The sequence below is a fragment of the Saccopteryx bilineata genome, chromosome 1 (genome assembly GCF_036850765.1).
Source record: "Saccopteryx bilineata isolate mSacBil1 chromosome 1, mSacBil1_pri_phased_curated, whole genome shotgun sequence".
Lineage (NCBI taxonomy): Eukaryota > Metazoa > Chordata > Mammalia > Chiroptera > Emballonuridae > Saccopteryx > Saccopteryx bilineata.
The window spans coordinates 118248812-118264694 of NC_089490.1; the positions used below are offsets into that span (position 1 = coordinate 118248812).

Below are 15883 nucleotides of genomic sequence, written 5' to 3' on the forward strand. Positions count from 1 at the left end.
GGTCAGCAGCCAGGATTATGAGTCACAAGCATTTAGCAAGTCTACGAGAGAGTTAATGGCTCACCCTCAATAGAGAGCAGCTTGTTTCCAGATATCCACAGTCCTTTTTATTTACTCCTGGGACAGGCAGGGAAAAAACAATCTGTGAAATTCCCATCTTGCTTAAAAGCACAACATCTGCAAAAGACTCAAGAGTGTTGCTGGCTGAATTCACTAACATAAAAGCTTCTATTTCATCAGCTTTTCTCTCATTAAAAAATCAATATCAGCTATTATGGAAGGTTCCCAAAGAACATAGGGACCATTCACCCAGCTTAATATGTGTTTCACTCTCATTATATCAGATATTTCCCAGCAGAAACCTTTCTAACTTCTCTGTGTGGTGGTGAAGACTGCTTCCTGAAGCACAACTATCACAATAGATGTGGATTTAGTAGGAGATAGAAGTAGGACATTTTAAAATGTTCCTAGCCTTTAAAGAGGCACTTATTTGTTCATTACCAGGGCTAGCCACCCTTTCCTTTTTCTATAGTTGCAATTAAAGTTATAACCCTTGTGAACTGTGATGGCACAGTGGATAAAGCCTCGACCTGGAAATGCTGAGGTCGCCAGTTCGAAACCCTGGGCTTGCCTGGTCAAGGCACATATGGGAGTTGATGCTTCCAACTCCTCCCCCCCTTCTCTCTCTCTGTCTCTCCCTCTCCTCTCTAAAATGAATAAATAAATTAAATAAATAAAAAAATAAAGTTATAACCCTTGTAATCTAAGCTAGAAGGCACTTGAACTTCTACATCTGTGTGTGAGAGAACAGACATGGCTAAATGGACCCAGGTCTGAGGTAGTCCTTACTCTGACGTGCAGATTCATAGCACTCAAAGCCTCCTTTCTACAGAATGGAGCATATCAGCAGGGGCAAAGTCAGCACTTGCTACCCTTAATCAGCCATGTGACAAGAAGGGAGCTGAGTTCTGATTTGAAGCTGGGTTCACTTTGTAATTCTGTGTAGTGTGTGTGTGTCAGAGGAAGGAGTCTACTTCTGAAGGAAATGTTTGACAGAGTTTTTAGCAAGCAGTTGTGTATTCAGAGTAGCCATAGAAAGTAATTCAGATCTAGAGAAGAAGCTTTTTCTTAGCAAATGAACAATCTCACTCAATGTATAAAAGGGAAAATTCTCTCAATACATACACAGATGTCTCTAGACCTCTGCATACAGAACTAATAAGGTATAGCCTAATCTATACTTTTGCTGCTTTTGAGAATATAGCTCCCTATGATTAACTTTAAGTTTAGTAGTCAAAGGTTGAGTTTGTTACTTATAGGTTTTCAATGCCTAACAAGAGCAAGTAGTTATTTATTTATTTACTTATTTATTTATTTATTTATACATTCATTATTTCACAGATACTAAGTTTTAACTATATATAAAGCAACATGCTAGGCAATGTAGACAATTCAACATTAAATAAAAACTCAGTTCCTACATTCTAAAGATTTAAAATCTAATCTGACAAAAGTTTACATGAACAAAATATAGTAAAATCCAGGGAGCAATAGCACCAAGATAAGATTGTTGTACAAAGAAAGCAATAATTAAATCTTATCAAGAGGACGTATAGTGCTTCAAAGAGGAAGAAACATTTGAGCTGAGTGTTTAATACGAAGTTGAATAGACTAGGAGGAAAAGGAAAGGAATTCTGGCTGAGAGAAATATATAAGTACTGTGCATGTGAAGACTTAAAGAGCATGGTCATTAAATGTCTTGGAATGGAGGAGGTCAGGTCTTTTTTTAAAAAAACACAACTTTATTAATTTTTTCAACATTGATTGATTTAAGAGAGAGAGAGGGAGAGAAAAAGAAACATTGATCTGTTTCTATATATGTGGTCTCTGGTACAGACTGCAGACCTATGTAGACAATAAGGTTAAAGTGAGAGATCACCATGAGATTATGAAAGACATTTCTGACCAGAATCAGTATTTTGTTCTCTCTTGAGACCCTGGAAGTTTCTTCGTTTTTGATGAAGGGAGTACTATCATCTAGTTTATATTTTAGATAATTTAGAAGTAATGCAATCAGAGAGAGGAGATGGAGAACTAGGAAAAGGCTATTCAAGCTATCTAAACAAATGAAGATGAAGAGATGAACCAGATAAAATAATTGTAATGGAAAGGGCAATGAACACAAGAGACTGTTGATGTGGTTTTTTATAGAATTCAGTGATTGACATGGGGATTTGAGAACTAGAAAGAATCAAGGAAAATATGAATTTCTTGTTAATTGGACAGTGATGGAAACAAAAAATGGAGATATAAAACAACAAAGAGGAGGAAGAACTTACAGGAGAAAATTTGCTCAAATTTAGATATCATGAATTTGGTATACTAGATCATTCATGAGGGGAGGCAATTGATAATTTTTCAGGACTATATGATCCATTTCCATGGTTTCAGTAACTGTCTACATACTACCGACTCCCAAATATATATTTATAGCTATAAGGTTTAGGCCTCATCCAGCTCTCCAGATATATCCCATCAATCACCCAGTTTCCTCAACTCTACTTATATTTAAAATCCAATAACTTTTTTTCATTCCTAAAGAGTCTTCTAATCCAGCCTCTTATGTGGCCTCACTGAAATCTATTTTTCAAAAATAACAGCAAAGATCTCTCTAAAATACAATTCAATTATTGTATTACCCATTTAAAAACAATTAAAAAGCTCCCCTACTTGCCTTTTCAACCTGATCTCTTGTTGCTCAACCACAGGATACTCTATGTTCCAGAAGTTTTCTTGGATTTCTTTCTGTGAACACAGGAAATATATCCTGCTCTCCCTTGTATATGCTGTTCTTTCAGGTGCATAAGGACAGGAGGAAAGGAATATAGTTTCCAATTCATTTTTTTCTCACTTGAAGTTCATCAGTCAATCACAACTTCACCCATTTGCCATAACCATATTTTCAGTTTATCCTTTGTTTTAGAATATCATTTATTTATATTAGGATTAACAGCATTGTTCTTAATTTCCCACAACTATAAAAGTGCCTCTATTCTAGAATAAGAAATAATTTATCATTTTAGTCATAGAGGTACTAGTGACATCATTCCTCTTCTTTTCTGTTTCTTTTCTTTTTTGCAAAATTTACATTTATTTCAAAAAGTTCTATTATTCTTTCTCAAACAGTTTTGCTGTAACTATAGAGAATATTGTCCCTTCAATCTTCACTATAATATAAACAGAGTACTTTTCTAAAGGTTGGCAGAAAAACGCCTGAACCTTTGTATAATTATACCTTTAATTATTTCACTGCTTTAATAGTCTTTAATAAATACAATCACCACTTAACTAGAGAAAATTGTGTTCTGATAGAATGAGTCATAGAGTCATGGAAGAACATAAAATAAGACCAGAAGGATGAGTTCTACACTCCAGGGGCTTACAAACCATTTGACCTGAACATTTCAATTACAGTTTTGAGGAAGTAAGTTTTTTTCTTTAAAATGGGCATTGTGGTTATTTTTTTTAAACAATGTACAAGGTAGAAAGCTCTTTTTTATTCATTAGTTTTTTGGTTCTCCCAGAATATGTAGGGTATATTCATATCTACTTTAAAAAATGAAGGTTCAGTGAGGTTAAAAAAAAGTTTTTCAAGATCATTCAGATTTTAAAGAATGGATCCAGAAATTCTGACATTAGACATGTTATTATTTCTACTTTCTCTAGCTGAATATGCCTCTTTTACAAAAAGACAAGGTAGGGATAAATAATACTATGGTGCTTACTTCAGTAGTTTATGATAAAGCTAAATTATCTTTTCCCCAGTTGATTTTTTTTTATTAATTTTAATGGGGTAACATTAATCAATCAGGGTACATAGGTTCAAAGAAAACATTTCCAGGTTATTTTGACATTTGATTATGTTGCATATCCATCACCCAAAGTCAGATTGTCTTCCATCACCTTCTAACTGGTTTTCTTTGTGCCCCTTCTCTCCTCCAACCCCCTCCTTCTTCCCCCCATCCGATAACCCCTACACTCTTGTCCATGTCTCTGAGCCTCATTTTTATGTCCCACCTATGTATGGAATCATATAGTTCTTAGTTTTTTCTGATTTACTTATTTCACTCAGTATAATGTTATCAAGTTCATCCATGTTGTTGTAAATGATTCGATGTCATCATGTCTTATGGCTGAGTAGTATTTCATAGTATATATATACCAAAGCTTTTTAATCCACTTGTCCACTGACAGACACTTGGGCTGTTTCCAGATCTTTGCTATTGTGAACAACGCTGCCATAAACATGGGGGTGCATTTCTTCTTTTAAAACAGTGCTATAGTGTTCTTGGAGTATATTCCTAAAAGTGAGATAGCTGGGTCAAAAGATAGTTCGATTTTTAATTTTTTGAGGAATCTCCATACTGTTTTCCACAGAGGCTGCACCAGTCTGCATTCCCACCAGCAGTGCAGGAGGGTTCCCTTTTTTCCATATCCTCGCCAGCACTTATTCTGTTGCTTTGTTGATGAGCGCCATTCTGATTGGTATGAGGTGATATCTCATTGTGGTTTTATTTGCATTTCTCTAATGATTAGTGATGTTGAGCATTTTTTCATATGCCTATGGGCCACCTGTATGTCCTCTTTGGAGAAGTGTCTATTCATTTCTTTTGCCCATTTTTGATTGGATTGTTGGTCTTCCTGGTATTGAGTTTTACAAGTTCTTTACAAATTTTGGTTATTAACCCCTTATCAGACGTATTGTCAAATATATTCTCCCATTGTCTAGTTTGTCTTTTTTTCTGTTTTTATTGACTTTAGCTGAGCAATAACTTTTTAGTTTGATAAAGTCCCATTTGTTTATACTGTCTTTTATTTCACTTGCCTGTGGAGATAAATTGGTAAATATATTGCTGCGAGAGATGTCGGAGAGCTTACTGCCTGTTTTCTTCTAAGATGGTTATGGTTTTACGACTTACATTTAAGTCTTTTATCCATTTTGAGTTTATTTTTGTAAATGGTGTAAGTTGGTGGTCTAGTTTCATTTTTTTGCAGGTAGCTGTCCAATTTTCCCAACACCATTTGTTGAAGAGATTGTCTTTACTCCATTGTATGTTCTTACCTCCTTTGTCAAATACCAGTTGTCCATAAAGGTGTGGGTTTATTTCTGGGTTCTCAGTTCTGTTCCATTGATCTATATGCCTGTTCTTATGCCAGTACCAGGCTGTTTTGAGTACAATGACCTTGTAGTATAACTTGATATCAGGAAGTGTGATACCTCCCACTTTATTCTTCCTTTTCAAGTTGCTGAGGCTATTCGTGTTCTCTTTTGGTTCCATATAAATTTTTGAAATATGTGTTCTATATCTTTGAAGTAAGTCATTGGTATTTTATTTTATTTTATTTTTATTTATTCATTTTAAAGAGGAGAGGGAGAGGCAGAGAGGGAGAGAGAGAGGAGAGACAGAGAGAGAGAAGGGGGGAGGAGCTGGAAGCATCAACTCCCATATGTGCCTTGACCAGGCAAGCCCAGGGTTTTGAACCGGAGATCTCAGCATTCCAGGTCGACGCTTTATCCACTGCGCCACCACAGGCCAGGCAGTCATTGGTATTTTAATCAATATTGCATTCAATTTATAAATTGCTTTGGGTAATATAGACATTTTAATGATGTTTATTCTTTCTGACCATGAGCACAGTAAATGCTTCCACTTGTTTGTATATCCCTGATTTATTTTATCAATGTTTTATAATTTTCAGAGTATGAGTCTTTAATTTCCCTGGTTAAATTTATTCCTAGGTACTTTATTTTTTTGGTTGTAATGGTGAAGGGGATTGCTTCCTTACTTTCTTTTTCTGACAGTTCATTGTTAGTGTATAAAAATGCCTCTGATTTCTGTGCATTAATTTTATATCCTGCCACTTTGCTGAATTCGTTTATCAGGTTCAATAGTTTTTTGACTTAGACTTTCGGGTTTTCTATATACAATATCATATCATCTGCAAATAATGATAGTTTTTCTTCTTCTTTTCCAATTTGGATACCTTTTATTTCTTTTTCTTGTTTGATTGCTGTGTCTAGGACTTCCAGAACTATGTTGAATAAGAGTGATGAAAGAGGCAGCCCTGCCTTGTTCCTGATCTTAAGGGGATTTCTTTTAATTTTTGCCCATTGAGTATGATGTTGGCTGTGGGTTTATCATAGATGGCCTTTATCATGTTGAGGTATGTTCCCTGTATTCCCACTATGCTGAAAGTTTTGATCATAAATGGGTGCTGGATTTTATCAAATGCTTTTTCTGCATCTATTGAAATTATCATGTGGTTTTTCTTTCTTTTGTTTATGTGATGAATCACATTGATTGATTTGTGAATATTGTACCAGCCTTGCCCCCCAAAATAAATCCCACTTGATCATGGTGTATGATTTTTTCATATATTGCTGGATCCGGTTTGCTAATATTTTGTTGAGGATTTTAGCATCTAAATTCATCAAGGATATTGGCCTATAGTTTTCTTTCTTTGTAGAAGGATTGCTGGGTCATATGGTAGTTGTATTTTTAATTTTTTGAGGAACCACCATACTTTCTTCCATAGTGGTTGTACTACTTTACATTCCCAGAAACAGTGGATGAAGGTTCCTTTTTCTTCACAGCCTCTCCAAAACTTATTACCTGTCTTGTTGATAATAGCTCATCTAACAGGTGTGAGGTGGTATCTCATTGTAGTTTTGATCTGCATTTCTCTAATAGCTAATGAAGATGAGCATCTTTTCATATATCCATTGGCCATTTGTATTTTTTCCTGGGAGAAGAGTCTGTTCATAACCTCTTCCCATTTTTTATTAGATTGTTTGCATGTTTGTTCTTGAGTTTTATGAGTTCTTTAAATATTTTGGATATTAGGCCCTTATTTGTGCTGTTGTTTGAAAAGATCATCTCCCCTTTAGTTGGCTGTCTGTTTGTTTTGTTGTCAGTTTCTTTTGCTGTGCAAAAGATTCTTAGTCTGATGTAGTCCCATTCATTTATCTTTGCCTTCACTTCCCTTGCCTTTGGAGTCAAATTCATAAAGTGCTCTTTATAACCAAGGTCCATGAGTTTAGTACCTATGTTATTTTCTATGTAATCTATTGTTTCAGGTCTTATACTTAGGACTTTGATCCATTTTGAATTAATTTTAGTACAAGGGGACAAACTGTAGTCGAGTTTCATTCTTTTGCATGTAGTTTTCCAGTTTTTCCAGCAGCATTTGTTGAAGAGGCTTTCTTTTCTCCATTGTGTGTTGTTGGCCCCTTTATCAAAAATTATTTGACCATACATATGTGGTTTTATTTCTAAACTTTCTATTCTATTCCTTTGGTCTGGGTGTCTATTTTTCTGCCAATACCATGCTGTTTTGATTATCGTAGCTCTATAATATAATTTCAAGTCAGGTATTGTAATGCCCCCAGATTTGTTCTTTTTCCTTAGGATTGCTCTGGCTATTCAGGGTTTTTTATAGTTCCATATAAACCTGATAATTTTTTGTTCCATTTCTTTAAAAAATGACATTGGAATTTTGATGGGAATTACATTTAATTTGTATATCGCTTTGGGTAACATAGTCATTTTGATTATATTTATTCTTCCTATCCAAAAACAAGGAATATTTTTCTATTTCATTAATATCTTTTTTGGTTTCCCTTAACAATGCTTTGTAGTTTTTATTTTATAGGTCCTGTACATTCTTTGTTATGTTTATTCCTAAGTATTTTATTTTATTTTTTGTTGTTGTTGCAACTATGAAGGGGATTGGTTTTTTTAGCTTGTTTTCTGATGTTTCATTGCTAGCATATAGAAAGGCAATGGACTTTTGTATATTAATTTTGTATCCTGCGACCTTACTGTATTGGTTTATTGTTTCTAGTAGTCTTTTTCTGTAGTTTTTGGGGTTTTCGATGTACAGGATTATACCATCTGCAAAAAGTGAAACCTTTACTTCTTCTTTCCCAATATGAATGCCTTTATTTCTTTCTCTTGTCTGATTGCTCTGGCTAGAACTTCCAGCACTACATTGAATAAGAGTGGAGAGAGTGGACAACCCTGTCTTGTTCCTGATTTAATGGGGAAAGTCCTCAGTTTTATGCCATTTAATATGTTGTTAGCTGAATGTTTATCATAGTTGGTCTTTATTATGTTGATATTTTTCTCCTATACTCATTTTGTTAAATGTTTTAAACATAAAATGATGTATTTTATCAAATGGCTTTTCTGCATCTATTGATAAGATCATGTGGTTTTTGTTTTTGTTTTGTTGATATGATGTATTATGTTAACCGTTTTACATATGTTGAATCATCCTTGTGATTCTGGGATGAATCCCACTTGATCATAATGAATTATTTTTTTAATGTGTTGTTGTATTCGATTTGCTAGTATTTTGTTTAGTATTTTAGCATCTGTATTCATTAGATATATTGGTCTGTAGTTTTTTTGTGTGTGTGTTGTCCTTGCCAGGTTTCGGTATGAAGGTTATGTTGGCCTCATAAAATATGTTTGTCAGTATTGCTTCTTCTTCAATTTTTTGGAAGACTGAGTAGAATAGGAACCAAGTCTTCTTTGAATGTTTGATAGAATTCACTAATATAGCCGTCTGGCCATGAATTTTTATTTCTGGGGAGGTTTTTGATAGTTGTTTCTATTTCCTCCCTATTTATGGGTCTATTTAGGCTTTCTGCTTTTTAATGACTTAGTCTAGGAAGATCGTATTGTTCTAGGAATTTATCCATTTCTTCTAGATGGTTAAATTTGGTGGCATATAGTTTTTCATAGTATTCTACAATAATTCTTTGTATATCTATGATATCTATGGTGATTTCTCCTCTTTCATTTTGGATTTTGTTTATATGAGTCCTTTCTCTTTTTTTCTTGGTGAGTCTTGCCAAGGTTTGTCAATTTTATTGATCTTTTCAAGGAACCACCTCTTTGTTTTATTAATTTTTTCTATAGTTTTTCTGTTCTCTATTTTGTTTACTTCTGCTCTGATTTTTATTATGTCCTTTCTTCTACTGGTTTTGGATTGTCTTTGTTCTTCTTTTTCTAGTTCCTTAAGATGTGAAGTTAAGTGGTTTACTTGGGCTCTCATTTGTTTGTTCATGTAGGCCTGTAGTGATATTAACTTCCCTCTTATTACTGCTTTTGCTGCATCCCAGAGATTCTGCTATATCATATTGTTATTTTCGTTGTCTGTATGTAACTTTTTTCTTTTTTTTTCTTTTTGTATTTCTCTGAGTTGGAAATGGGGAGGCAGTCAAACAGACTCTCGCATGCACCCAACCGGGATCCACCCGGCATGCCCACCAGGGGGCAATGCTCTGCCCATCTTGTGGTATCACTCTGACGCAATCAGAGCCATTCTAGTGCCTGAGGCAGAGGCCACAGAGCCATCCTCAGCACCTGGGCAAATGCTGCTCCAATGGAGCCTTGGCTGTGGAAGGGGAAGAGAGAGACAGAAAGGAAGGAGAGGGAGAGGGGTGGAGAAGCAGATGGTCACTTCTCCTTTGTGCCCTGGCCAGGAATCGAACCAGGGACTCCCGCATGCCAGGCCGATGCTCTACCACTGAGCCAACCGGCCAGGGCCTGTATGTAACTTTTGATCTCTGCTTTTATTTCTTCTTTGACCCACTCATTTTTTAAAAGTATGTTGTTTAGTTTCTACATTTTTGTGGGTTTGTTTACCTCTTTTTTGCAGTTGAATTCTATTTTCAATGCTTTATAATTAGAGAATATGCTTGGTATAATCTCAATCTTTCTGAATTTGTTGATGTTATTTTTGTAGCCCTACATATGGTCAATTCTTGAGAATGTTTCATGTACACTAGATAAAAATGTACACTCTGGCACTTTGGGATGAAATGTCCTGCAGATGTCTATCATATCCAATTGTTCTAGTGTTTTGTTTAAGGTCATTATTTTTTTACTGATTTTCTGTTTGGATGAACGATCTAGAGCCGTCAGTGGTGTATTGAGGTCTCCAAGTATGATTGTATTTTTGTCGGTTTTTGTTTTTAGGTCAGTCAGTAGCTGTCTTATATATTTTGGTGCTGCTTGGTTTGGTGCATATATATTAAGAAGTGTTATATCTTCTTGATTCAGTGTCCCCTTTATCATTATGAAATGACCATTTTTGTCTCTGAATACATTTTCTGTCTTTCAGTCAGGATTGTTAGATATGAGTATTGCTACATCTGCTTCTTTTTAGTGTTATTTGCTTGGAGTATTGTTTTCCAGCCTTTCACTTTGAATTTGTTTTTATCCTTATAGCTTAGATGTGTTTCTTGTAGGCAGCATACAGTTGGATTTTCTTCTTTAATCCATTCTGCTACACTGTGTCTTTTTATTGGTGAGTTCAATCCATTTACATTTAGTCTAATTATTGACACCTGAGGGTTTCCTATTGCCATTTTATATATTGCTTTATGATAGTTTTGTATCCTGTTTGGTTCTTCTCTTTTATTTTTTTATTATTTGTTTTTGTTTGGTCATAATCCATACTTCTTTACTCTGTTACTTCTTTTTTCAAGCCATGTACTTCTGTGGTGGTTTTTTCATGGGTGGTTACCATTAAGTAATGGAAAGCATACATATCATGTTCATTGTAGTACATTATCTCATGAGTGTTTCTGCACTCCATCCTCCTTTGCTACTGTTAATCTTTCTCCTTTCCCTTTTTTTGTTTCTTTGTCACAGATTAATTTTTTTTTTAATTGTAATCTTGATGGAGCTTTTACTTGTAGTTTTGTTTTGTTTTGTTCTTTGTATCTGGTCAGAAAATCCCCTTTAGTATTTCCTGGAGTGGGGATTTTCTGGTGATAAATTCCCTCATCTTTTCTGTATTTGTGAATGTTTTTATTTCTCCTTCATATTTGAAGGATAGCTTTGGTGGGTATAGTATTCTTGGCCAGAAGTTTCTCTCTTTCAAATCTTTAAATATTGAGGTTTACTCTCTTCTAGCTTGTAGAGTTTCTGCTGAGAAATCTGATGATAATCTAATGGGCCTTCCTTTATATGTTGTATTCTTCTTTTCCCTGGTTACCTTGAGAATTTTTTCTTTGTCATTGGTTTGTGCCAATTTTATTATGATGTGTCTTGGAGTAGGTTTGTTAGGGTTAAGATAACTCAGTGTTCTGTTTGCTTCTTGAATTCGAGGCTTTAGTTCTTTCCACAGACTTGGGAAGTTCTTGTCTATTATTTGTTTGAATAATTCTTCAATCAATCCATTTTCTTTCTCTTCTCCTTCTGATATACCCATTATTCTTATGTTGCTCTTTTTGATGAAGTCAGACAATCCCTGTATGGCTATCTCATTTATGTTTTAATTCATGAGTCTCTCTCCTATTCTCTCTGTAGTACCTCTAGTTGCCTGTCTTCTATGTCACTAATTCTCTCCTCTATCTGGCCTGTTCTATTGGCTAAGCTTGTTACCTCGTTTTTCATTTCATGGATTGAGGGTTTTTTTTTTATCTCTGTTTGATTCATTTTCATAGTTTCAATTTCCTTGGTGATATATTCTGTTTATTAAATTGTTTTTTGAGCTCCCTAAATTGCCTTTCTGTGCTTTCTTGTATATCCTTGAGTATTTTAGGACTTCAATTTTAAATTTTCTGTCATTTAACTCCAAGGTTTCTAAGCTACTGAAATTTTTTTGATAGATTTTTTCTCATCTATATGAGCTAAATCACTGTATTTTGTATCTGTGATATTCTATTTCTTTTTCTTTAATGTCATTTGAGAGTGGTATTGTTAATAATACTAATAAGAGTTGATAAGAAAAAATTTTTTTTGAGAAAATGCTGTAAAAAACTAAAAATTCTATTGTGCTAAGTGGAACAAAAATACGTAGAATGGAGGGCCTGGGTTGGGGGGGGTGACAAAGAGGCAAAGTCAAGGCAAGAACCCAAAAAATACCACAAAGAAAAAATTTGGTTCAAGAATAAAATAATTTGTTTGTAAATGATGATCAAATGAGAGAAATAGTGTAAGAGAAAAGAAAAAAAATAAAAAGAGAAAAAAGAAATAAAAATACAGTGAAAAATGAAGATTCTATTGTATTAAGTGGCACAAAAACTATAGAATGTAGAGCCGGAGTTGGGGGAAATACTAAAGAGATAAAGAGAGAAATAAAAAGCATACAAAATGCCACAAAGAAAAAATTTGAATCCATAATAAAATAATTTGTGCATGAGATTCAAATGAGAGAAAAAGTGAAAGAGAAAAAAAGAAACAAAAAGAAAAAAATGAGTTAAAGTTTTGGAATGTAAAACTCATAGAAAAAAAAAAGAATGGAAAATGTAACACCTATGAGTAATAATGTTCAAAATGAAAAGAAAATAATAAAACAAAAGAGGATAAAATGACCAAGGTGGAAGAAAAAAATAAAAGATAAAAAATAAAAGAAAAATAATGAAAAAAGTTATGAAGTCTGTGGATTTTCTTTGTTTTGAGAAGTTATCTTCTTCCTTTTTCTTTCTTCTCTCTCTTTTTGGCCGGTGGCGCTGTACCCCAGGTTCTGCCCCTGTGGCACTCTTAGGCAGAGATTTGCTGTTGTGTCGCTATGGTGATGACATAAACTTGGCCTCAGTCCAGTTGGTAGGTGGGGCTTGTTAGCATTTCCAGGCCCAACAATGTGAGAGTCCGTTTTCCTAGAGCCTTTCCCCAAATCTCTCCTTCCTGAACCAGCAGCCTGGACCAAGCTGTAAAGTTGCCCCAGCCACTGCCTAGAGAGCAAGAGACTCTAAGAGCTGCCAGATCCCCATTCTATCCCCAGTCAATGCAGGTTTCTGGGTAAAGCTTTGCCCACCAGAGCCGCCAGCATAATCAGGCAGGGCTGGGAGCCAATTGCCTTTCAGGAGTCTTTCTGTGAGCCTCCAAGCATGTCTAGTATGCCTCAGCACTCCACAGGTGTGCTCTCCAGGGGCTGTCTGCAAGCTGCCTGTACACCGTTCCCGCCACCATTTCCACAGTTCTCAGAGATGTGCTTCATTAGCCTCTATGGCTGGCAGAGTTGCCGTGCCCAGACAAGTCCTGGCGTAGATAAGCTGTCTCTGGTGTACGTCCTACATGCTGTTGTTTGGGAAGCCAGGATTATTCAGAGACTCTAGTCACAGCCCACACAGAGGGTCACTATTGACAGTCTCTGACCCAGCCCCTCCTTCCAGTAATGCAGGCACCCATGCTCAAAGCATCACGTGGATCCAGTCGCACACTGCCCGCACTCGCGGAAGGGGATACTGGGAGTAAACAAGGGAACTGCTCTCCCACTTCTGCCGAGTTCTGGTGCTGGCATTAGCTCCACGTGGGCTGAACCATGGGCTCACTCTCTCCTCGGCTTGAACACCCCTGCCGTAGCCCAGCTTTTCCCATGCCCCCAGCCCTTGCTTTCACTCAGTTCCAAGTGAAAGCAGGCCTTGCTCAGGTCAGTGAGGAAGGCAGAATACTCTGTTCTTTGGCTTACTTCCTTCAGAGTGGATTATATATTCAGCCACCTTTTCACCCAATCATACCTTTGTTTGATGTATGTGTATTTCAGATGCTTCTGGGATTGTTTTTCTGTCTCTAGTTGTTGAATTTGTTGAAGTTTCAGGGAGAAGTATCAGGTGCACTCCTCACAGTTCCATTTCTCTGATGTCACTCCCCTGATAAAGCTAAATTATTAATCTACTAGCACTACTACAATTTTATTGGTTTTTGTTTTTATTATTATTGTTGCTTCTATTACTAAATAAGGGAGGTTAAAATCAAGAATTTGCATTCATTCATGTGTAGAAATTGAAAGGCATTGCTACATTAATTTATTTACGTGTATTTGTGGAAGTAAATTTAACCAAATAAGATTTTATTTACATTTATTCTGAGGGTTTTGTTTCTGTTTTTGTTTCTGTGTTTGTTTTGCTAAGATGCTACATGCAGGATTGCCAGAGCTAAGTGGAATCCGAGACCTGAAATATGTGTACAATAATCTTCATGCACAAGACACGGACCTGGAAGCAACAAGTCATTTTACCAAGTAAGGTTAGCTATGAAGGGATCAGTGTGCACTTATGCATTTGTGCACACAAATTTTACATTTGAGATGATTTGGGGGTGAACAGTTATTAGAATGAAGCTATCATATCTAGAACCAGCTGCTTTCTCCTTTCCAAAGGGGTAGAAAAGAACAACGTGATTATCTCACACAAGACTTTGTTAGAGTTTCTGCAGCAAGGTGTTGTGTGCTAACTGGATTCTTTATCTAACATATTGCTCAATAAGTAGTCCCTGAAAATAGCAAGGGCTGACATAAATAAGTTGGTTGTTCTATTTAAACTATGTCCAGAAAAACATTTTGGAAAAAGAGATTTATGATGAAATATGGATTCACTACTTTCATCTCTAAGACAATACAACGATGTGTCATTGCTTGGACAGAACAATTATAGTGCTATAATTTACAAAATGATTGGTCTTTTCATTGAAAATTTAAAAGAGAAAAAAACTGTACATTGGACAAAAAAAGTACTTCTGGGTCCTGGCCAAAGCAAAACTGTAAACATGCTTTATTTGTCAGCCAGAGTCCCATCCCTCCACTTCTCCCAATTTCACCTGCCCTACCAAGATCTATAAAGAGCAGAATCTTAGATATGGGTGAGCGTGTCTAAGTTAACTCATCTACCCTTTCCATTCAATAGGATTTGAACTAAAATGAGAAGTAGATCTGCAGCCAATAACCTCCTGGTAGTGAGCGAGTATATCACCTCCTGCATATCTTTTGCCAAGCTAATTTTCTCAGTTTCAGATGTTACATAGTATGTTCTGTTAATTAAACTTCTTTCAGGAAATTTATGGTAAAGAATGTGTTCTCCACTGCAAACTTAAAAGGCATCTCATCATCTAAATTAGGGCACATTTCTCTGTTCTATTATTATCTTTGATTTGCCATTTCCTACCTCTTAATTTTGAGGACCTTATAATTTAATTTTCTTTATGAAGGTTTATTCACCTCAACTCTATTATTACCAAATGAAATAATCTTTTGGAGAAGATCACTTTTTCAATATACATTCACTCCTGCTTTGTATATTTAACTTATGTTTACAGACTCATCAGAAATACTTCCAAAGAATCAAAAATTAATGGAATACAGGGGGAGTCAGATCTAACTTTCTATCCTACTCATCCCTTGAGACTTTGGACAACTACTACCTCATCCACAAAACCCCTTAGATTATTCTAGTACTGACTAGTTTTTCCTTCTAGAATTCTACAAAACATGTTTTTTTATGCTATGCTTAATTTATTACTGAATTACATACTATATAGTTTATCACCTTAATTAATATACTTGTCAGTTACATCAATTTTTCTCAAGTAAAGCAGAAGACATATTCTCACTTCCCTACTTGCAAAAATAACTGAATGTGAAGCAAACACTCTTCTCTTTAAAATATTTTTAAAAGTTTAATTTAACAGAAAACAATTTAAACATCATTCAGTATATAAAAGCATATAAAATGGTTAAAATTTAATTCAGAGCTTCTTGTGCATCTGGCCCTGTTCTAAGTGCTCTCCATATATTAATTTATTTAAGCATCATAACAAGTCTGTGAGGTAATATCATTTTTACCTACATTTTTAGATTAGAATATTAAGACACGAAAGAAGTTAAAGAATTTGCCAAAGGTACAGCCCATAAGGGAGAGTCACGGTTTGAATCCAAGGGGTCATACTTCAGAGTGTGGGTCTTAAACTCTACCCTGTGCTCAAATCCTCTCCCATACACAAGCTCTAGGAGATGTGCTGCTTCATAATTCAGACTGTAATTTTCGAAAGGTTCTTTAGAGCCTATATTGGCTGCAGTTTAACCAAAG

At 35.4% G+C, this 15883-nt stretch overlaps 1 protein-coding gene across 1 annotated transcript in view; it reads left to right on the forward strand.

Moving 5' to 3' along the window:
* PIK3C2G (phosphatidylinositol-4-phosphate 3-kinase catalytic subunit type 2 gamma) overlaps positions 1 to 15883 on the forward strand; it is a 352443-nt gene that overhangs the window by 242519 nt on the left and 94041 nt on the right. The window contains 1 exon segment of the mRNA XM_066252620.1: positions 13934 to 14043. Coding sequence (XP_066108717.1) covers positions 13934 to 14043 — 110 coding nt within the window.